We start from the raw sequence: 24,452 nt of genomic DNA, 5'->3' as shown, positions 1-24,452 counted from the left end.
TTTATTTCTTAACTATTACTTGAATTGATTGCACTTATGTTTGCTGGCACTGCTTTTAATGAGCAGGAGAAAAACAGGGAGGGCTTGGAAAATGACCACAGGTTGGAATCGAACCCGGGTCCCCAGATTTATGGTATGGCGCCTTATCCACCTGAGCCACAAAGTCCTTAAAATTAGTCATTTAACTCATGTCTTGTGTGATCTGATCTCCAATGGTGAAATAAACCGGTTGTGATATGAGTACAGGCTGTTATTTTAGAAGATAAATTTAATATACAATTTAATATATAGCCTAATAAAAAATATTTTATAACATAATATCACGACATACTGTCTGTAACTGTTCATCACTAAAGCGTTTTCTAAGATCATAATGTCTGATATTATTATTATTTATTTATTTTATTTTATTTTTTTACACACACAATAAGCGCATGTGCGTAAAGTTATAGTAAACCACCCCCTGCCTTTTTTTTTTTTTTTGAGTCACCGGACCCACCCACCTCCTGCGTTCCGGGACCTCCCACTTCACAAATTAAGCACTGCCTAAAATCATTACATAACTTATTTAAATAACTATAGGCTTATCATTAATAATAAAATACAGGTCAATCAAGTTTATCAAACTGACGATTTCACTCCAAATCAGCAAATCCATTGAATTCCTCATCCTCGGTGTCGCTTCTGAACAACTCTGCCAACTCCAGCGGCAGACGAAGTGCCGTTTCATCTTCTTCTGCATGGCTGTCATCAGACTCAGCATCAGCTCCAGTTATTCCGCGGTGGAGGGGGGAAAAAAAAAAAAAAAACATATACGGTGCACTGGAGTATAAGCCGCATGGCCAGCCGAACCATGAAAAAAAAGTATGACTTACAGTCCGAAAAATATGGTACACAAGTCTAGTATGTACACACAGGCCATAGTATCTAATCTGCGTATGTGAACTGCATAGCTTTTAAATGTTTGCTATCTGAATTTTTTCCACTATTCATATCTTGACATCCCTAATTGGACCATTATACTACATGTTAATGAAGGAACACCCATGAAAATCACACGCATTAACCATTAGGTTCTTTGATTTCGTTTTTCCTAAAAAAGTACACGAACTTGTACTCGATATAAACTCAGTCCCCTTTAATAGGAACACCTGTATGCCTGCACATTTATGCAAATATCTAAAATCAGCCAATCATGTGGCAGCAGCACAACGCGTTTAAAAAATAAAATCATGCAGAGCTTCAGTTAATGTTCACATCAAAACACCAAAACAGGGAGGCGTGAGCTCTGTGACTTTAGTCATGGCATGGTTATTGGTGTCAAATGAGCTAATTTGAGTATTTCAGAAACCTGCTGATCTCCTGGGAATCTCTCTCTCTCTCTCACACACACACACACCTGTGGAGTTTACACAGAATGGTGCGAAAAACAAAAACATCCTGTGAGCAGAGGCAGCAGAAATACCCTGTCGAGAGAGACCAGACTGGTTTGAGCTGACAGGAAGTCTATAATAATTCAAGTAAATCACGCTTTGCAACTGTCGTGAGCAGAAAAGCATCTCAGCATGCCAAAAACAAACATCGAACCTTGAGGTGAATGTGCTACAACAGCAAAAGACCACATCAGGTTCCACTCCTATCAGCCAAGAACAGGAATCTGAGGCCAAGTTTACATTAGACCGTATCTGTCTCGTTTTCTTTGCGGATGCACTGTCCGTTTACATTAAAACGCCTGGAAACGCCGGGAAACGGGAATCCGCCAGCGTCCACGTATTCAATCCAGATCGTGTCAGCTCCGGTGCTGTGTAAACATTGAGAATACGCGGATACGCTGTGCTGAGCTCTAGCTGGCGTCGTCATTGGACAACGTCACTGTGACATCCACCTTCCTGATTCGCTGGCGTTGGTCATGTGACGCGACTGCTGAAAAACGGCGCGGACTTCCGCCTTGTATCACCTTTCATTAAAGAGTATAAAAGTATGAAAATACTGCAAATACTGATGCAAATACTGCCCATTGTGTAGTTATGATTGTCTTTAGGCTTGCCATCCTTCCACTTGCAAGTGGTAAGTGATATGCGCTGGGATCTCACACACAGCAGCTCAGTCCCGAATCAGTGCTTGTGCACTTCACTCGCGTGCTCTGTGAGCTGCGCAGGGCCGGAGTGCGCACCCTCCAGAGGGCACTCGCTGTTCAGGGCGGAGTGATTTGGAGCGCAGGATGCCTGCGGAGCCGAGCGTATCCGTGTATTGGCGTTGCTGTGTGCACGCAAATCGTGTATTGGTGTTGCTGTGTGCACACTAATCGTTTTAAAAACGTTAATCTGATGATCCGCTGATACGGTCTAATGTAAACATGGGCTGAGACCATCAGGGGCACAGACTCATCCAAACTGGGGTGGGTTTCCCAAAAGCATCGTAGCACAAAGATCATCGTTAAATGGGAGAGCGAGCATCACAATGAACACTCACTCTCCTAGTTAAGATGCTCTAAGCGTTAAGAGGCTTTTGGGGAAACCCACCCCTGAACAGTTCAAGACTAGAAAAAGGCTTTTTTTGTGTGTGCGTCATATTCACATGCCATGGTTAAAGTCACAGAGATCACACTCTTGCTTCATTCCGATGTTTGAAGTGTACATTACCTGTAGCTCTTGACCTGGATCTGCATGATTTTTTTTGCATATTGCTGCTGCCACATGATTAGATAACTGCATGAATATACAAGCATTCCTAATAAAGTGGACGGTGCATGTAAACACTCGAATATCTTTACATTAAGTCGCTTCAAGATAAACCCTGCTCTTAACGGTGTTCGCTACAGTATTTTACTCAGGTGAAAAGTCCAAAATGTGGGGGCGTCGTGGCTCAGGTGGATAAGGCGCCATACCATCAATCCGGGGACCCGGGTTCGATTCCGGCCCGAGGTCATTTCTCGATCCCTCCCCGTCTCTCCCTCCTGCTCATTTCCTGTCTCTACACTGTCCTATCCAATAAAGGTGCAAAAAGCCCAAAAAAAAAAAAATATCGTTAAAAGTCCAAAATGTGCACAGGAGTAACGCAACCTTCTCATAAATGCAAAGGTGATGACTTTAAAAATAAAAAAGCCTCAATATATCCAATATATATTGAAATACCTCCAAAATCTTTATTTGGAAGTATTTATAAATTACTAACTGCACATTGATGTACTTTTTCTGATGCAGTTGCTCTTTACCCAGTAATCATTACACACAGATTTTAAAAAAATATCATACTGGTTGCGTGCGCACATGTACAAACCTATTTAAAAAGGAAAAGGGGGGGGGGGCTTACCGAGGGGACTTGGCATCCAGTGGACTACCACAGCTGCCTGGTTATCACAGGACAAATGAGTGAAGCTGATATTGCTCACTTCGTCGATGGCATGTTTCCCCCTCAGGTTCCAGTTCAGAGAGCAATCTAGAGAGGAAAAACAAAATGGCAATAAAATTGGGCTTTGCTTTTTTTTTAAATTGTAAAAGCATAGGCGAGATTCTTTAGCAAGCTCAAGGATGCAGCCATGCAAGCTGACCCCCACCCACCCCAAACCCCTATTTTGTTAGGGCTGTGCTATCAGAGCTGAAGATCAGCAGGTAGAGGAAGAGAGAGGAGCAGTCGTTTGTGTCGCTCACACCCTGTGGCTCCCTGTCTGAGTTGCTGCTATTATGATGTTAATGAGGGTCGGCTTTTAGGCCGTGACCGTTCCTGTCCATAGTCGCGGACAATGGGGGCTGAGTGAGAATCGGGATTAGCTACAGGCAAGAAAAGTGACTTTTTGGCACATTTGGTGGTTTGGGAAGCAAGCTAGAGCTGGGGGAAGGGATCGGGTGAATACCACAAAAGTAGAGCACAGGAAACTGACTGAATTTAGAGATCTGATGGGGGGGGGGGGGGGGGGGGGGGGGATCAGTGGTGCCTTACTGTCATTTCGAAAAGTCACGAGCTTGCGTCCGCTTTCGTCTGAACTGGACTGGACTCCCTGCAGAGAGAGAGAGAGAGAGAGAGAGAGAGAGAGGTTAATCAGGTATGGCATTAAGAAATGGCTTACTTTCACTCCAAACTATGTGACATGTAAACTACACCAGGGGCACAAAGCACATTCCTTCGAGACTCGACAAAAACCACCAGCACTTTAAGTGGTGACAGCAACACTAATGTATCCTACAATTACAGGGCTTCTGGCTCGCACAAACCTTTGCTGAATGCACTCTGTGCCAACTCTGGAAAAACAAGCCTAAAGTTGTGAGAAAAGCTGCACAAGACCTGCACGCTCTCACGCACCCGTGTTCCGTCCTCACTCTGGCTACTGATGCAGAATCAGGTGCTGATAAGTGTGCCTTAACTTTAGGTTTCATGACTAAGGCAGTTATGGCTGGCCCGAGAACGGTGGTTTGAGGCGCATTATGGTTCAAGACAAAACAAAACGAGCTTGCGTGACAGGAGCTAAAACGAGACAAGAGGAAGCTATAGGCTGCGTGTCAGATCTAGACTGATGGTAAAAGGAAAAGAAAATAAACATCGCTTCACAGACATGAAGGGCAACAATGACTGAGGCTTCTGATTAGAACAAGACGTTCAACTGGTGTATGCCTCTGAATTTTAGTGTGGTCTCATTTTAAAGATTTTATCATCTTTATCTGGCTGCTTGATTAGAGGAAGTTGTTTTACATGACAAAGGAATATCCTCCTCAAGAGAGTAATCATCTGACAAAGCCTGGAAAACTGGCCAGTTAGCTGTAAAAAAACAAAACCAAAAAAACAAAGTCTGGTATTAAGAATAGCATTAAGTCATATTATTCCATTACTATGTTTCATCAGGAAAAAGCAAATCTAAAATATATCCCCATGCTATTTCTACTTAATGACGGTTTTATTTTTCCGACACAAGTCATTGGGACAAATGTTTCAAATGTGCCCCTTCACGTTGCCAGTTGAACCACAAGTTACCCAAAGTGCCATAAACCTGTTTGGATCGCAAAAACGAACACCAATCCTAATCCTCGTCCCTCCGCTTTCCCTCATTTGGATGTTCAATTCCCTCAGCCGTCATCTCATCTCTCCGAACATGTTAATCAAGCCTGGTTTTCCTCCCAGGTGCTCTGTGGGGAAACCCTTCAAATCACACGTTAAAGACGCAAAATCAACAACATGGCTGCCAACTTTGGTTTGATCAATGGACCCACAGCATTCAACAAGGTTGCGAATGGTTATAAATTTACTTCATTGCTGTTGCGGCTGCTGATACGCAAACATCGAGTGCTTTAGGGAAACGTTAAGAGTTTTTAGGAAATGGTCTGGTCACATTAAGAAATTATTTTATAGCTTTAAATCTCAGCACTTTTCTGTTAACAGGGATGCACCGATTTTACTTTTTCCTGATATATCATCAATAATAGAAATATTTGATCCAATACCGATGTTATCGGAGCAACCAGGATGGCTCTCTGCAAGCTTTAGGGCAAGTCGTGTCCTGTGCTCATACACAAGAGTTGTTCGTCAACATAATATGCACTCATGGCATAAAGTACATCTGTTTTGTCTGGAAATGTCAAATCTGATTCGATACCAATCCAGCGTTTCGGAACATAGTCTAAAACTGATACCCGTTTTTGCATCCTTACCTTTTAGGAATGAACAAAAATCACTCATACATATGCATTTCCCCTTATAATATCGAGAAAACGTGACGATACCAAGCATTTGTTTTTCAAAATCGCACCAATGCTAAAAAGGCTTATCAAAACCCACACTGAAAACATGCTTGCTTTGTTTGCACATTTCTGCAAGATCAGCATCGCAAATCCAAACACCGCAATAAAAATCAACACCATATCTGCACAGCCCTCATCTAGTCCACATGTTAGTTACGAGATTAGCATTGGCATCAGGATAGCAAATTAAAACAATGTGCATCTGAACTGCGCTTGAAGGCTGAGAGGATGTTTCAGTTACTATTACTTAACGGTGCATTTGCCTTCTTCCGAAAGATAACATGAACGCCACACCCAGATTCATTCCTTTCCCCAGGATGAGATCCTGACCAGATAGTAGCTCAGCTCAAGCACTCAGATAACGACGTTATTACCGAGACCACCATGATTGATGTCAAAAAGACTCTGGCCTGTAGTTTAACATGGTTGATGCTCACTTCTGTGCACTGTACTGGATTATAAAGTCATGCTCATAGTGGCAACTGTCCCAGAGAACAAGAACTAATTGGTCAAAGCTGCTTGCACCTCCAGGTCACGAAAAAACATTTACAGCCATGGTGAAGATGAGAAGAGTGTTCCAATTCCTCATTTAGCATCCTAAACGAAGGGAAAGAGCATGCCCTTGGGGTGCTACAACAGTTTTGGGGTTTATTCCATACCATGAACGCAGCAGGGTCCTGTGGGTCACATCGGACAGGCAGCTAACACGGACGCCTAAGCACACCTGCAGCCAATCAGCGGGCCCAAGGCGGTTACCACAGCCTCACACCTCGGCAGGAAGGGGTGGCTAAACACTTCCTAACAAGCCTGTCACACTCCTTCCCCCATCCTCAACACCCTTTCAACGACACCCCCTATTTATGGCCTTCCACAACAAGAACCAACCCCCCTTAATTTTCCTTCCCTTTGTTCCTGCAGACAGAGTTGGTCCTGCTGGGAGGAGAGCCCAGGCCCGAAGACCTTCAACGGCCCCTCTGATGTCCTCGCCCTCGGCACTCCTAATAGCCCCAGAAGTCATTTGGCATCCTAAAACTTCAAATGGACAGTTTGGAGTTGGAGGAAGAAGGAAAGAGGGAATTTGGGGGGGGTTAGAGCTGTAACTCTGGTCCATAAACTTACAGCATCCCATGTGGCAAATGAGTAGAAATGCTGGCCGTGAGGTAAAAAAAAAAAAAAAAAAAAAATAGAGGTCAGTCACCGGTCAAACAAGAGCCTTAACACTTTATAGGGCTTATTAACAGACTGCGAGTGAAAGGCAACTGTGTTTGGAAATACTCAGCCTTTTGCTTAATGATCTGGTTCATTAAAAGCCATATGAAAACATGAGAACATGTGATTGACGTTAGCAATTGTGCTTTAACAGTAATACTTGAAGACACTGAAAGAAAAACATCCGAAATATGAAATGTAAAGTTCTGACAGCACTGAAACCTCAGCAGACAGTGCTGTACTTTGAAAAACCACACAACTGATGCTGATTTTCCAGAGTCAAATTAAATGCTGGAGTATCACCAACACACAATTTAGTAGGAAACGCTAATGCAAGATTAGCAGTTTGGGGTATTTTCAGTGGCTGCTGGACGATTACGTGGCCGTACCCAGTGCCCACATTGTGCAGACTCATGAGACATGGACATGTCTAAACAGCAGTCAGGAGCAGGTGAGGCCTGATAGATGTGCGCTTCCTGTCGACTGCACCAAAGCTATTCTCAACCAGGTGTTCTTTCTCAGAGTTTGAATAATAACAGTAATTATATCACTTGAGAACACAAGCTTCAGAGAACAGTGCCTGTCAATCCAGTCTCGATTTCATTCTTCCTATTTCTTAGTTGCACACCCTTTCAAGCTGTAGCTACAAAAGACAGATGCAGATCTACTTCCTACCTCAGAGCCATCTCAATTCTATACATACGTCAAGCAAACATTGGTAGTTTGCTCAAGAACTTGTCTCACTGTACTCAAAAGGGGACTGGCTTGCAAGAACCTGTTTCCAGCTAACCCCCCCCCCCCCCCCCCACACACACACACACACCAACCCCTCGCTTGTCTTTTGGCATCCAACCTCACACGTGAAGTTAATTTAACAAAAACACGGCCAGCTCTTTTACAAGTGGAGATGGTTCTCTTTAAATTCCCCATTAGCAGCAAGCCATATGGACACAACTCCAAACACGGAGCATTTTTTTTTTTTTTTAAAGAGAGAAGTATTTGTTTGATCCTCCAACTCCCAAGCCCTTCCACACCCCCATAGCTTGACTTCTTCAACCTTCTTGTACGAGAGGAGAAAAAAAAAAGGGGGGGGAAGCAGGGGTGTTTTAAAATGTGCCTCAAAGGCCCCCCCCTTTTCAGAAAAGAAACATGCACATGATCATCTCACATTTACAGAATAAAAGACAGGCCTCACAGGGATACTCTGGCGACACTGATTAATTAGGGTAAAATTACTGCAAGTCTTTTTTTTGGGGGGGGGGGGGGGGGAGACCAGGGGAAACTAGTAATCTAGTAGCCCTGGGGGAAAATGAGGGCTTGCTTAATTAGAAGGCAACATTTGTTGGACTGATGTATAAAGTTCAAACCTAACTCCTCCTTCCTACTCCCCCATACTCCCATTCTGGTGGGTTGGTGGTACCTGTTTAAAAGAAATGGACCAACTCCATCTGCCTCACAGATGATGCACAGGATAACATGCACAAATAAATTGGGGGGGGACCCAAAAAAAACAGAAAAAAAACCCAAACCATACACAACACACCACACATTATGCCAGATAACAACTCCACAATGGGCATCATTTATCAACCTGGATACGAAAGGATTTATTTGTAAATAATTCTTCACAAAAGGTGTGGCGTTCATGACAGTTCGTTCGATAAAAGGTTCGTATCCGATGAGAGCTCCCGAGAGTAAATTTACATCATATAAGACTATCATTTTATATATGGATCACGGTGTCAAGTTGAAATAGCTTCTCTCTTGAAAGTGCACAAGCATTAAACAAAAATTCTGTACATATTAAGAACTTGAAAGAAAGACTTTCAGAAAAAAAAAATCTTAAATTAAAGTGCCATTCCACCATTGGATGTATTCTTTGGCATAAAATACAATATATTTTATGACAACATGACTAGACAGAGAACTCTTTTAGCTTCAAAATGATATATCAAACATAATTTTTTGACAACGACAAGTATATTAATTTTGCGACCAAAGTCACCTACCCTTTTAATTTCCGCGCGGTAGTGAAACGTGATGTCATCGGCAGGTGTGACGTGGCACGTTCTGTGACGTTCTATCCGCCATTGCTGATAATCTGTGCCACGTACACAAGAAGGGGAACCTGCCGATGACATCACGTTTCACTACCGCGCAGAAATTAAAAGGGTAGGTGACTTTGGTCGCAAAATGAATTAAAATTAAAGCAATGGCGGATAGAACGCGATTTCCACTTGTCGATTGCTGTGTCGATATTCACCATCGACCGTCTCCTTTGGGCATCACTTGCTATTTTCCTTCGCTTCTTTTCCGAAGCTGACAATCGCGTTCTATCCGCCATTGCTGATAATCTGTGTCACGTACACAAGAAGGGGAACTTGCCGATGACATCACGTTTCACTACCGCGCGGAAATTAAAAGGGTAGGTGACTTTGGTCGCAAAATTAATATACTTGTCGTTGTCAAAAAATTATGTTTGATATATCATTTTGAAGCTAAAAGATTTCTCTGTCTAGTCATGTTGTCATAAAATATATTGTATTTTATGCCAAAAAAAATACATCCAATGGTGGAATGGCACTTTAAGACAAATAAAACCAAGTATTCAATTAGGACGAAAGAAACGCCCTCCCATAAAAGGAGTTCGAGTTAGTGTGGGGCTGTGATAACAAACATGCTTCACGTCCCCATTAGGCGGTGCTCTTTTGGTGCTTAGTCATCATTTTATCATTTCCAGCTCTCTGTGAGCTTCATGTTTAGTTTTCTGGAGAGCTGTACTGTAGGTGTCAGAAAATGGAAATCAGCTGCACTGTGGACGTGATCGGTAATTTACAGGCGGGTAACGTTCATCAACGTATGCTCATTATGTGTATGAAGAGAGTCAGTGTGAGCAAAACTTTTTTTAAATCTGACAAGCATTTTAATTGGGTTTGGTCTACCCAAGAAGTCTTTACTAAACCCTGACTTTTTTAAACCATTCTAAACCATCAGAATTGTGCTGAGAGCAGAAGAAACTGGCTTTGTGATGCAGAGCAGGAACTTGCAAGTCATTAATTCAGTCTCAAAGTGCAGCCAGAAGCTCCTGCAGCCTAGAAAGGGGTTAAAAGGTGGAGGCTGGAGCTCTCCATCAGCTACTTTGTGGCGTACACTTATAATATTCCTCTTCAGATCCTTCTGATCGGATGATGTTAAGCTGCTCCCGCTGGGCTTGTTCCTCCGCTCTAGGAAAATAAACATGACCACAAAGCCACTTATCACCGTTTATCTAACAAATTGGCTAAATTTCAAGAGCAATGATGGAACAAAGTTCTGATTTGACTGATTTTAAGCTAAACCAATTAAAAAAATAATAATAAAAATGTAAAAAAATATATTTTTTCCAGAATCAAAATCACATTTTGATTTAGCAGAGAAGAAAACGCTTCAAGTCGGTAAACAAAAGGCAAGAGGGGGTGGCTTGGCTTCCAAGATATTAAGCGCTTACTCTGAGAAACTCCTAAACAGCCCCACCATCTGCCTCACCAAGAATTCCCCTTTCCCAGGATCCATTTCAAAGTATACCTTCAAAGTACTCCCACTTTTCCAAATCTACAGAGGGTTTTTGAATGGGGGGGGGCACGACGAGAGACATTAGTCACACAATCATCTTCACTAAGGAGAAAAAAAAAAAAGCCCCCCCCACACACAAAAAAAGTGAAGACTGATGCCAATCAATCAAATCAATTTCTACATGCCTCCTACCACTGAATAAACATTAATATTCATAATTTGATGGCACAAAATCAACCCACATACTTTGTACGGTACAGAGATACAGCACATGCATCTACTCCTAATCATCCATGTGCAAAGTTTCCGCTGACTGGCGTGAGATTCCCACCCACGTCCTGGTCCTCATGAGTCCAGCAGGTCTGAGCGTGCTGGATATGAACACCTTTATACATTTGACCACAACTGTTTTCCGACCAGCCTGACATGCTGTTCTCATTATTCCCAACATGTGCATCTCATTTGACGTTCCCTGAAAAGAAGTCATTTTCTGGGACAATCGGCTTTGTGTCTTCTATCTGAGCCTTGCTAATACTAATTAATCACCAACATTTCACATTTCCTTCGTGCAAGGTCATGCTATCAAATCAGGACTGCTGGCACGCTCAAATGAGCAGATTTGTTTTGTGTGCCTAAAGGGAACTTGGAGAATTACATGACTAATCGAGAGACAGGAAGGAAGTCAAGTAAGACGATGTTCTTTCGAAAAGCAAAAGAAGTGACTCTTCAGTATCATAAAAGTTTACTTTTAGATTATACAATGAGTAACTCATGTGGGGAGAGTAAATACTTGAATCTAAAGGAGAGGGGAAAAAAAAAAAGTCAGTCATACAAAACCTCTATTGTTTCATTAAAAAGCTGTTTAATATATCTGCTTCACTTGGTCTGTCATTTATTAAATGCAAATTCTTGCATTCGAGCATCACACTCACGTGGAATTTGCCGAGCTGCATTTCCTGCTAATGCTACATGGCTGCAGGTTCTCATATGGCACCAATGAGGCAAGTATCAGTTGCCCAGATCCCTGCAATTATACTCGACTCAGAACGAGTATTTAACTTGATGGCAATTGCAAACATCCTGATACTTGAATGTAATTTCAAACACAGGGGGGTGTCTCAAGGAAACCACGATGGTTTCAAGAACCCGCCGTCACATTGATGAAAAGGAGTCGTGTTGACGCTGGGCACTCGTGTATCGCTGATGAGGGCCAAACAGTAGTCTTAAATTAGGGCTAATCACATTCAGGATTTCAATTCTGAAAGAAGAGCATGTTAATGTTCAACTCAAAATAGAGAGAGACATGTTTAGGTTAACTTACACAGCAAAGAACGGGGGGGGGGGGGGGGGGGGGGGGGGGGGGGGAGCCTTACATTATTTTCATTAAATTAAGCACGTCTGACATTTTATACAATTAAGTCAAGATGCAATCTTATTCAAGGCTTATTTATTTAAAGTAATGGATTTGATGCTAGTACATCTCCAAAGACAATCACACATGAACTCCATGGCACTCCCCCCCCCAAAAAAAAGAAAAAGCTTTGGAAAGACAGGATGAGAGGTCAAAGAGGTTACGCCTGATGAGGGGCTTTGCGTGGCAGTTGATCAAATGCTGCAGGGCAGTCTGGCTTGAAGTTCCCTTGCTCTGTTTTGCTTAATGCCTTTCCTGTTTCACTCCAATCAGCATTTGTCGCAGCCAGGCCTCTTTCGAAATGCAACCATATGCTATGACATTAGCGCTTAAGAACTCACTGGCGCATTTTCATGCACAGTCTAGGTGTTATGAGAAACACACTCACACGATAACGTGAGCCTGCTCAAAAGTGCACGCGGAGTCCGTTTCATCAGGGAACAAATAACCCAAGTGGTGAAGAATGCTTTAAGAGGACTCCAGAGGGACACTGAAGAGCACGTGAATGTCAAAATGTATGTCTTTAACAGGCAGGGAAGTTCCTCACCGGGAAATTAAGAGGCCTGATTGCTTTTCCAGCTCTGTCCATTCCGGATAGACGTCGCCCCATGGCAGTGATACATGATCAAGTCCTAACGTGATGGATTGTTGGAAAAACTGGTGTCACACCAAACATCCTCCAGACTTCACAGATCCCCGATTACTCAGTTCTGCCCTTTGAACTCTGGGAACCATCCTGAATGGATTTAAGAGGCTCACAGGGATGACCTCACCGTCATGCCAAACACGTGTGAAGGCTGACCTCAAGTGCTACCGGTGCTTTACAACACAGGTTTCTAACCTCTGGAGTACCCTCTGTCCTCCCTGCTCCAAAAACACCCAATTCAGCTAATCTAACTAATTAGATTAGCTAATTAATCAGGGCAGGAGCGGGGGGGGACAAAAAAAAAAAACCTAAATGTGCAGGACAAGGAAGGGTTGGGAACCTCTGCTTTACATGATGGGATATGTTCAACATTATTATTATTATTATTATTATTATTATTATTATTATTATTATTTATTAACCTCCACATTCAAAAGGTCAAAAACCTAACAAGGTTGGCTCGAGTTTGATTTTAATCCCAGCCTTTGTTAAGTCCTTTCTTGTTTGTCTTCCTTTATCTACATAATCGTATCCCGCTTTCCATGTTGACTGAAAAGAACCTTATGAGAAGTGTAAACACAGCACTGCTCAAAACAGGCCTGGACTTGTCCATCGCAAAACGAAGAACATGACAGGAACTGAATCTAAAAGCTTCCTCAAAGGCTTTCATTGGGGTTTCACTGAACCTGGATTAATTGTTCCTCGCAAAAAAAAAAAACCTTCTGAATGGAGGCTTGTTATGAATGGAAACTGATGTGTACTCACCAGACTGAGCAGAATGGGGAGACATCATGATTCAGAGGTAGGCAGACCTGCCTGATGACATTATAGAACAATAAATGTCTTCATAGGGAGGATAAGGGCTTGTGGGATTTGGAGTCTTGTATTTCATGCTATGGGAACGCACTACTGCCCAGAGCTTTCCAGAACTCTTCGACCGTGAAAAACATAGACCTGCCCTACTTCTCTAATGGAAAACACAGAAGAGCAACCAAGTGCACTCACACGATTGCAAAATGTATTAAACACACGCATCATGAATCTGCAGGATCACCAAATCAGACCAGGGACAAAGTTTTAGCCCTAGTGAAGGCAGCAAAGGATTTAGCTGAATGTGGGTAAGACACATGAGCTCCTGATAGCAAATCCAAGGCCCAAAGATGGAATAAATTACCAAAGTGGTCAGGGAACTGCAGTTTCCCCCACCCCCTTCACAGAGGTCATGTCTAGCCTGCAGCCGAATCCCGAGCTTTGAAGCATACTGTTGCACTTCATCTACCAAAGCAGACGCTCTGCAATCTCAAATCATTGCCTGAAACCTAGGCAGGAAGTTCTTCCGCATCAGATCCTTGATTAGGCCAAAGGAAAGAACAGCTAATTGATTGTAATGACTTCAATCCGTGGGCCAAAGGAAAAGCTTTGGAAGAGCATAACCAGCCTGTATCAGATTACGATCCCGAGGGTCTGCCCTTGCCTGCAGATCTCTGATGGCAAGCAGCACCGAATCTGGGTATGAGATCACTTTACAAACATCTTGCTTGCTTCAATAGGATTACGCTAATTTAATTAGACATTTCATTCACCTACTTTAATAAATGACCACTGGGACTAGGCAGTTTGATAAGGGAAACAGTCATCTATAATAATTCATAAAGAAATTTATCCAATTTTGTTAATACTGTCCATATTTAGAGAAAAACAAACAGAAAATGGGGGTGTCGTGGCATAAATCCGGGGACCCGGGTTCGATTCCGACCCGAGGTAATTTGCCAATCCCTCCCCGTCTCTCTCTCTCTCTCTCTCACTCATTTCCTGTCTCTACACTGTCCTATCCAATAAAGGTGAAAAAAGCCCCCCAAAAAATCTTTAAAAAAAAAAAACCCAGAAAATAACCCAAAAGTCTTAAAGTGCATATCATGGGTAAATTCAGGAGTAAGATCAATGTAATTCTCCTATTTTATATTAAACTTTGGTCAAATATCTGTCACATTTCGCACAATTTTTTTTACCTTTCAGCTGAAATCAAGCCATTTGACGCAAATTCATCCACCTCTGAAAAAACTTGCCATTTGGATTTCCCGGCAAACGTTGATTTTTGTGACTTCACGTGCAGGACACCTCCTTCTGAATCCTACGTCAGCGCTGGTTTGTTTATGAGAAAACGACCGTATTATTTGAGTGATTCCACGCTTATGGGTATTGAAATGGGGACATGAACTTATTTTAAAAAATTCACCTAAAACCATTTCTTTTTTTACCATCAGGTCACAAAACATGTAATCTTTAATGAATGATATGTTAAAAGATAACTTTAACTTTCTGAGATGTAATAAAAACATATTTATATGCCAAAGTCAAGCCTATGAGTTCCAAAATGATGTCTGTTACATTACTTCTGTTACGATTGTCCATCTCGCGTCTGTTACAAATTAATTACAATCTAGCTATATACCATGTTAATCTTATTGAAAGAATGTGTATGTTTATTCTACTACACATGTTTATTAATTATATTTGCTAAAACATCACCTTCCTATGTTTCAAAAAGTAATTCTACATTGTTAAAATTGAGAATATATATGTCCACAACACTTCTGTTGCGTTCTGACTTTGGCATATAAATATGTTTTTATTACATCTCAGAAAATTAAAGTTATCTTTTAACATATCATTCATTAAAGATTACATGTTTTGTGACCTGATGGTAAAAAAAGAAATGGTTTTAGGTGAATTTTTAAAAATAAGTTCATGTCCCCATTTCAGTACCCATAAGCGTGGAATCACTCATTTACATCCCTGGCGTTGTCTCTGTCATCTTCACTACTTGAATCATCATCAAATCCAAACAGATGAAGCCCCAATTCTGACATCTCATTATATTCTTCATCCAAAGGTGAAGTAACATTACGCTCAGGTGACAATTCCATATTTCAATGCAAAATGACTAGCTGCTAAACTTGGTCTACACAGGCTGTGCACTGAAACCATGCAAGCTCTCTCAGCCTGCTGGCGCTTCCGCAGGTGACGTCACGAATCTGGCTCCGGACTCCCTTGGGATTTTTCCAGACGCGTTTTGTTATTCTATTTTTTTTCTGCTGTAGACAGATGGCCTTGTGCAAAATTACCCTTCTGGATGAGTGTGTAAAGGGACATACTTTCATATTAAAAAAAAATGAAATTGGTCCAGGATATGCACTTTAATGGTTGTTTGATTTCTCTGTTGTATCCTAAGTAGGGTAGCTCCCATCAGAGAAGGCCCCAACCTGTTTACCAAACGAAAACTCCAAAGAACCCTTCTTAACACTTCATAGTGCTTTCCAGACATGATTTCACCCACCCCCAACAGCCAATATTGTCTTCTCAAGCAATTAGGAACACTAAATTCCTGGTACAGGTGTTTCTAGGAGAGTACGAAAACATGTGCACCATTGGAGCAGCTGGAGGGCTTGGACATTACTCGTAAGATTACAAGCCTTTGACATCCCAGAGGTGAGCAGAGTGGCTAGACTTTTAATTCACGTTCGACATACCTCCGATTATGAGCTACATCAGTCCATTCACGTAGAACAGCAGGACACTTGGCTTGTCAAAGCATGGTGCTACCGCTGAAAGCCCTCAGGACCCCACATTCAAAAAAAAAAGAAAGCCTTGTGGCGCACTGGGCCAATTCAGGACTAGCCAACCAGGGATTTTCCCACCACAGCACAAGGCATGGCCTCCAAGGTTACGAGTTGCTTGGATGGTTTTCAATGCTGCCTAAAAGATGGCACAGAATTAAACTTCGCCCTGCATGCACACACACACCCCACACGCGAACACACACTCTCCTCTATCCACACCCATGAATGCTATGAACCACTCCTCCTGTTCCACCATTCATCAATCAGATTGTAGGAGAATAAGAAGAAAACATGCAGGTTCTTTTGAGATAGGACTGAGGAAAAAAAAAAAAAGCAAAAAAAAGGAAGTAGGTGTCCTACAGGTGCATGCATGCCAGAGCTCGCTGATAATTCAAAGGCCTGTCGAATGGCCTGACAATGGAAAACATTTTCCTTTGTGCCGTTTTTGTTACATTGACACGGAAGGTCGATTTGTGACTCGAGGCCTCCAACACCTAGAAGCATTATATATTATTAGCATGAAGAACTCACCAGTCTGGCGACTTTTGATTACATATCATTTGCAGAAAAGTACTGGCTTTGCTTTCTATAAGCCATTAATCTTTTTTTCAGACATTTCACTACTAAAAGATTTATTTAAAAAAAAAAAATTCTCTGCAAAGGACACCCTGGAAAAAAATGACTAAAGCTGGACAACATCAAAGTTGATGCAGGGTTTTATAACACTAATGAGTTAATGAAAGCCAGATCTGACTCCTTTGTCAAGAAATATCAACTTTTCTGTTCTACAACTAGCACAAAGGGCAAAAAAGGTCAGGGTGGTATATTTGATTTGATTAGCAGCAGGATCTGTCATCACTATAGCTTTCCTCTTGAGAGCATGAGTAAATGCTGCATGGACTGAAAAGCAGGCAGAATATGATCCTGCGCAAAATTGCATCTGATTCAATTCCAAACAGCCGAATTAACAAAGCAAGTACAAACAAATAATATGCGATACTAGCTGCTCTCCAACTCAAATGCTCAAACAAACTGAATGCCTTGTATTCTGACAGCACATCTGGACCAAAGCTCCTGTCCACATACACATCCAGTAAGAAGGCTGAAATCACAATACGGGTTATCATTACAATCGTTACTGACTTATGTGGTTGTAAGCACTGAGGGAAAAAATACGGCAATTTCCCCCTCATGCTCCACAGACTTACATGAAGCTCATGCCTCCTTGAGTGCTAACTGCTGAGATTTGCGATTGCTACACCCCAAAAAGAATTGGAAATCTGCTCAATATCCTGGCCGATGTTTTGGCGTTTTTGTCTGACATCACCCTCGTATGCTGAACCCATAATTTAACCCATAACCAGATGGAGGGAAACAGGGATTTTTTTCCCCCCTACAAAAACAACTGATTATGCAGCTGGTAATATCTGCACGGTGATGAATTCTGACTTCATGTCTTTAGCAGCGGAACCCTAAATCAATCTCAGAGAGGAAAGGAAAGTTTAGCTCATTCAAGACTTAAAAAAAAAAAAATCTCTCTCCGACTGTTGTAGGACAAGGGGAGTCTGACTGAGAACCAAAGGAAGGATGCTATTGAAAAGACTGGAAGTTCCAGAGGTTAGGCACTTTCATCCAAAGCCAGCCAGCCCCTGCTGGGGTTCGACATGAAGCCTTCAACCCCTCTCAGCAGGGGGACAAGCATGGCCCGGAATGAGTATCAGCCAATTTAAATATCCACCTTTCTTTTCTTTCTTGCTAAGCTGCAAGTCGAGGCTTAGCGTTCCCCCTCAATGGTGGGTAGATACTATATTAAACAATAACCTTTTCATCTGAAAAATATTTAGCCATCAAATCAAAGGGCTTATTTTTTTTATTTATTTATTTTTTAGAACAAGTAAAAGTAAACTGCTACCTCATAAGCAAATACCCAATATGTCTAAGCCTTCTTCCCCAACTTTGGTCTCCCCCAAATTTTTGTCCCTTTCCAAAACACAGCTTCATTTGTAAAACTCAAGCAGCCGAAAGATCTGATGCAGCCCAAACACTTGTCCCAACAGCCAGCAAACCAGTTTGTGGAAAACTGTTCTTTCAGCAGCTTGATGAGCTTTGAAGTGGCCGTGGAAAGAGATGGCCTGTGGTTCGGAAGGAGGAAATGCCAAAGTGTGTTAATAGAGCAAACAGTCCCTCACTTCCTATTGGGGAAACGGCTTCAAAGCAGCGGTAGTGGTCGGCAGACAATGCACACAAGAGCAGGCACTAAAAGTCAATAGCACTTCCGATATCGGTATTTACGGGCCAGTGAACCTTTAAGTAAACTGTCAGGCACGAAAAGCAAACAAACCAAGGAAATGCAAAACGACATCAGGTGTTAAAGCTCGAAGTTGGTTACTCCTTCCAAAAGGCACTAAAACACTTGCAACTAGAAGGACACACGAGAGAGTGCATAGCACATTATCAACATCAAAACCAAGTCATATGAAAATAAGACAATATTAAAGCTGGACACCAAATTTCATCAAAATCTTTTCACAACTTTGAGTAATGTTGGGAACAGACAAAAAAAAAAAAATCCTGGATCCGTATACATATCCAGATTTGCATCAAGATCAAATCAACTGTTGCTTGGTCCATGGCATACCTTTCCTCAAAATCCATTCATTACTTTTTGGGTTCAAACAGAAATAAAAACATAACCTCCTTCAATTTTCCAATCAGATTATAGAGCAGGTGAAACCTGTACTGACATTTAAAAATTATTTACTTCAGTAAACTTTCATATTTAACATTCCTGCATCTCATACAGGTTCTCAAGTGTGTAGGAACCATCTTAATCTCAAAACACTATTAGGACATGACCATAAAACTGAGGAAATTTGCCAGATGGTTCAGGCTGAGAACAAAAGAAATGGTACTGAATGACTGCTTTACACGTTTAAACACCACAATTATACACTGAAAACAAAATCCGGATAAATACTGCTATTTGTCAAATATCTGTCATACTCACGATATATTGCTAAGTCGGTTTATTGGCTCACCTTTACAGTTTTAATTCCTTGTATTCGCAGGTCAGGAGATGTTACTGAAACCATATATTTTTTTAAAATTTATATTATATATTTTATTCTTTCATATATTTAGAGTTGATATGTATAAATAGGCCTAGAGAGAGGGGGGGGAAAGTGTTTAAGTATGTATGTTTATTACACCTGAAGTAAACCTGAAGCTACATTTCAGGACAGAGTGCTGCCTCAGAGCAAACCTGCTACCTTACAAACATTAGGCTACTTTGTGTCAAACAAATACGATTCAAAAGTTGCCAGTATGTAACTTTAAAGCGGGTTAAAACATACATTTTAACTTTCAACCTCGACATAAACCAGTTACAGCCTGCCATGACTTCAGACAAACGCGTTTTGTTCCTCTCAGGTGTGTCGGAAGAAGATTTGCTTCTTATTTCCTCTCACCTTGTATCCGCATTTCTCTGCGTTTCCTTTCCTCCCTCCATTGGCTGCAGTTGCATTGTGGTGCAGAAGTAAAACCAGAGACAGCAGTGTGAGTCGCGAAGCCATGTCCCACACTCGTCCATGAAGTCCTGCTGCTGAAGTGCGAATGAACAGCAGGTCTCTACAGAGACACTTCATATCCCGAGCGGAGAGTTCAGTGCTCTGCCGATAGGGGGCGCTGTGCATGTGAACTCCTCCCTCTGAGCAGAGCTCGGTGCTGAACGTGTTTCTGCCACTTAAGAAAAAAAAAAAAGTCATACAGGAGCCTGTCTTGATCATGAGAACAACTTCTTCTTCTTCTTCTTTTGGCTGCTCCCGATTAGGGATCGCCACAGCGGATCTTTCGTCTCCACTGCTCCCTGTCTTCCACATCCTTCTCAACCACACCTGCCACTTTCATGTCCTCTCTCAGCACATCCATGGGCCTTCTTCGTTTTCGTTTGCCTGGCAGCTCCATCCTCAACATTCTCCTTCCAACATCTCTTCTCAGGATGTGCCCATACCATCTCAGTCTCAGCTCTCTTACCGTACCTTAAAGTGCCATTCCACCATTGGATGTATTCTTTGGCATAAAATACAGTGGTGCTTGAAAGTTTGTGAACCCTTTAGAATTTTCTATATTTCTGCATAAATATGACCTAAAACATCATCAGATTTTCACACAAGTCCTAAAAGTAGATAAAGAGAACCCAGTTAAACAAATGAGACAAAAATATTATACTTGGTTGTTTATTTATTGAGGAAAATTATCTAATATTACATATCTGTGAGTGGCAAAAGTATGTGAACCTTTGCTTTCAGTATCTGGTGTGACCCCCTTGTGCAGCAATAACTGCAACTAAACGCTTCCAGTAACTGTTGATCAGTCCTGCACACCGGCTGGGAGGAATTTTAGCCCGTTCCTCCATACAGAACAGCTTCAACTCTGGGATGTTGGTGGGTTTCCTCACATGAACTGCTTGCTTCAGGTCCTTCCATAACATTTCCATTGGATTAAGGTCAGGACTTTGACTTGGCCATTCCAAAACATTAACTTTATTCTTCTTTAACCATTCTTTGGTAGAACGACTTGTGTGCTTAGGGTCGTTGTCTTGCCGCATGACCCACCTTCTCTTGAGATTCAGTTCATGGACAGATGTCCTGACATTTTCCTTTATAATTCGCTGGTATAATTCAGAATTCATCGTTCTATCAATGATGGCAAGCCGTCCTGGCCCAGATGCAGCAAAACAGGCCCAAACCATGATACTACCACCACCATGTTTCACAGATGAGATAAGGTTCTTATGCTGGAATGCAGTGTTTTCCTTTCTCTAAACATAACGCTTCTCATTTAAAGCAAAAAGTTCTATTTTGGTCTCATCCGTCCCCAAAACATTTTTCCGATAGCCTTCTGGCTTGTCCATGTGATCTTTAGCAAACTGCAGATGAGCAGCAATGTTCTTTCTGGAGAGAAGTGACTTTCTCCTTGCAGCCCTGCCATGCACACCATTATTGTTCAGTGTTCTCCTGATGGTGGACTCATGAACATTAACATTAGCCAAGGTGAGAGAGGCCTTCAGTTTCTTAGAAGTTACCCTGGGGTCTTTTGTGACCTCACCGACTATTGCACGCCTTGCTCTTGGAGTGATCTTTGTTGGTCGACTGCTCCTGGGGAGGGTAACAATGGTCTTGAATTTCCTCCATTTGTACACAATCTGTCTGACTGTCCTTTGGTGGAGTCCAAACTCTTTAGGGATGGTTTTGTAACCTTTTCCAGCCTGATGAGCATCAACAACGCTTTTTCTGAGGTCCTCAGAAATCTCCTTTGTTCGTGCCATGATACACTTCCACAAACATGTGTTGTGAAGATCAGACTTTGATAGATCCCTGTTCTTTAAATAAAACAGGGTGCCCACTCACACCTGATTGTCATCCCATTGATTGAAAACACCTGACTCTAATTTCACCTTCAAATTAACTGCTAATCCTAGAGGTTCACATACTTTTGCCACTCACAGATATGGAATATTGGATAATTTTCCTCAATAAATAAATGACCAAGTATAATATTTTTGTCTCATTTGTTTAACTGGGTTCTCTTTATCTACTTTTAGGACTTGTGTGAAAATCTGATGATGTTTTAGGTCATATTTATGCAGAAATATAGAAAATTCTAAAGGGTTCACAAACTTTCAAGCACCACTGTACAATATATTTTATGACAACATGACTAGACAGAGAAATCTTTTAGCTTCAAAATGATATATCAAACATAATCTTTTGACAACGACAAGTATATTAATTTTGCGACCAAAGTCACCTACCCTTTTAATTTCCGCGCGGTAGTGAAACGTGATGTCATCGGCAGGTTCCCCTTCTTGTGTACCACGTCACGTGTGACATGGTACAGATTATCAGCAATGGCGGATAGAACGCGATTGTCAGCTTCGGAAAAGAAGCGAAGGAAAATAGCAAGTGATGCCCAAAGGAGACTGTCGATGATGAATATTGGCACAGCAATCGACAAGTGGAAATCGCGTTCTATCCGCCATTGCTGATAATCTGTGCCACGTCACACGTGATGTGGTACACAAGAAGGGGAACCTGCCGATGACATCACGTTTCACTACCGCGCGGTAATTAAAAGGGTAGGTGACTTTGGTCGCAAAATTAATATACTTGTCGTTGTCAAAAAATTATGTTTGATATATCATTTTGAAGCTAAAAGATTTCTCTGTCTAGTCATGTTGTCATAAAATATATTGTATTTTAAGCCAAAAAAATACATCCAATGGTGGAATGGCACTTTAATTCCCAAGCTGTCCACATGTGCTGTCCCTCTGATGTGCTCGTTCTTTATCCTGTCCAACCTCCAATCACAAACCTTAACATCCTCAACTCCGCCACCTCCAACTTTGCCTCCTGTCTCTTCGTTAAGGATACGGTCTCCAATCCATACATCACAGCTGGTCTTATACATCTTACCTTTCACTTTTGCTGGGACTTTCCTATCACAAATGACTCCCGAAATCCTTCTCCAACTGATCCACCCTGCCTGCACTCTCTTTCTCACCTCACTATCACAGCCCCCATTTTCCTGCACAGTTGGAAAGTCTTGATCATGAGAACATTTTCTTAAAATTATAACTTATCTCCTTATTATGTCATAAGAATGACTTGCTATTTCATAATAATGAAAACATTAATATCTCATTATACTATTATTATTTTTTTATAAGTCCATCCATACACCCATTATCTCTAGCCACTTTATCCTGTCCTACAGGGTTGTAGGCAAGCTGGAGCCTATCCCAGCTGACTACGGGCGAAAGGCGGGGTACACCCTGGACAAGTCGCCAGGTCATCACAGGGCTGACACATAGACACAGACAACCATTCACATTCACACCTACGGTCAATTTAGAGCCACAAATTAGCCTAACCTGCATGTCTTTGGACTGTGGGGGAAACCAGAGCACCTGAGCACAAGGAGGAGAACATGCAAACTCCACACAGAAAGGCCCCTATCAGCCACTGGGCTCGAACCCAGGACCTTCTTGCTGTGAGGCGACAGTGCTAACCACTACACCACCGTGCCGCCTATTATTATAATTCATTATTTAATTGTGAGATAGTAAGTCATACTTATAAGATATATCATGTTTCTCTGAGAAGCAGATGGACATGGCAGAGATGAAGATGCTACGATTCTCTCTTGGTTTGAGTAAACTGGACAAGGTACCATATGGAATGAAGTTGTTGTTGTTTTGTCTGTAACCGTTTATCCCGTGCAGGGTTGCGGGGCAAGCTGGAGCCTATCGCAGCTGACTATGGGTGAGAGGCAGGGTACACCCTGGACAAGTCACCAGCTCATTGCAGGGCTATTACACACACAGAGACACAAACAGCCATTCACACTCATGGTCAATTTAGAGCCACCAATTAACCTTACCTGCATGTCTTTGAAAAACTCATGGAAACAAGGCTAAGAATGCATGGAGAGACCCTGGGTATGTTGGAAAAAGTGTGAGAGAGATGTCCGTTGAAAGGAGAGGAAGAGGCAGACCAAAACAGCGTCTACAAGACTGTGTCAAGGAAGATATGAAAGCTGCTGGAGTGACAGAGGAAATGGCAACTGACAGAAGGTATTGGAGGGCACGGATTAGCACCAGTGACCCCACACCATGTGGGAAATAGCCTGATGAAGAAGAAGAAGCTAGCGAGTCATAATTATATAGGTGGCATGGTGGTGTAGTGGTTATCACTGTTGCCTCACAGCAAGAAGGTTCTGGGTTCGAGTCCAGTGGACGACATGGGGCTTTCTGTGTGGAGTTTGCATGTTCTCTCTGTGTCTGTGTGGGTTTCCTCCTCAGTCCAAAGACATGCAGGTTAGGCTAACTGGTGGCTCTAAATTGACCGTAGGTGTGAGTGTGAATGGCTGTTTGTCTCTATGTGTCAGCCCTGCGATGATCTGATGACTTGTCTCACCCATAATCAGCTGGGATAGGCTCCAGCTTGCCTGCGACTGTGCACAGGATAAGGACGATGGATGGATGGAAGTCATAATTATGAGAAAAGTATCTCATTATTGTGAGATAGGAAGTCACTATTAGGAGAAATTAAGCCATAATTATGAGACACTAAGTCATTATTATGAGATAGGATTTCATTATCATGAGACAGCAAGTCATCATTATGAGATACTAAGTCATTATCATGAGATTGTATGTCATAAATATGAGATAGGATTTCATCATCATGAAATAGCAAGTCATAAATATGAGATATTAAGTCATT

The 24,452-nt window shown here is 42.0% G+C and overlaps 1 protein-coding gene across 2 annotated transcripts in view; it reads right to left on the bottom strand.

Annotated features, from left to right (window-relative positions):
* The window catches only part of il17rd (interleukin 17 receptor D), a 40,303-nt gene extending 20,499 nt beyond the window's left edge, over positions 1-19,804 (bottom strand). The window contains exons 1-3 of one of the 2 annotated variants that reach the window (XM_060910405.1): positions 19,635-19,804; positions 3,940-3,997; positions 3,313-3,438 (exon numbers count right to left, since the gene is read on the bottom strand). In XM_060910405.1, the coding sequence (XP_060766388.1) occupies positions 3,313-3,438; positions 3,940-3,997; positions 19,635-19,739 (289 nt within the window). In that variant the 5' untranslated portion in view covers positions 19,740-19,804. Of the gene's footprint in view, positions 1-631; positions 795-3,312; positions 3,439-3,939; positions 3,998-19,634 lie in introns of those variants that run through there. The other variant, XM_060910406.1, reaches the window with a different exon arrangement.
* Positions 19,805-24,452: the final 4,648 nt, after the last annotated feature.

The sequence above is a fragment of the Neoarius graeffei genome, chromosome 26 (assembly GCF_027579695.1).
Source record: "Neoarius graeffei isolate fNeoGra1 chromosome 26, fNeoGra1.pri, whole genome shotgun sequence".
NCBI lineage: Eukaryota > Metazoa > Chordata > Actinopteri > Siluriformes > Ariidae > Neoarius > Neoarius graeffei.
This window is presented reverse-complemented; position numbering and strand designations above follow the sequence as displayed.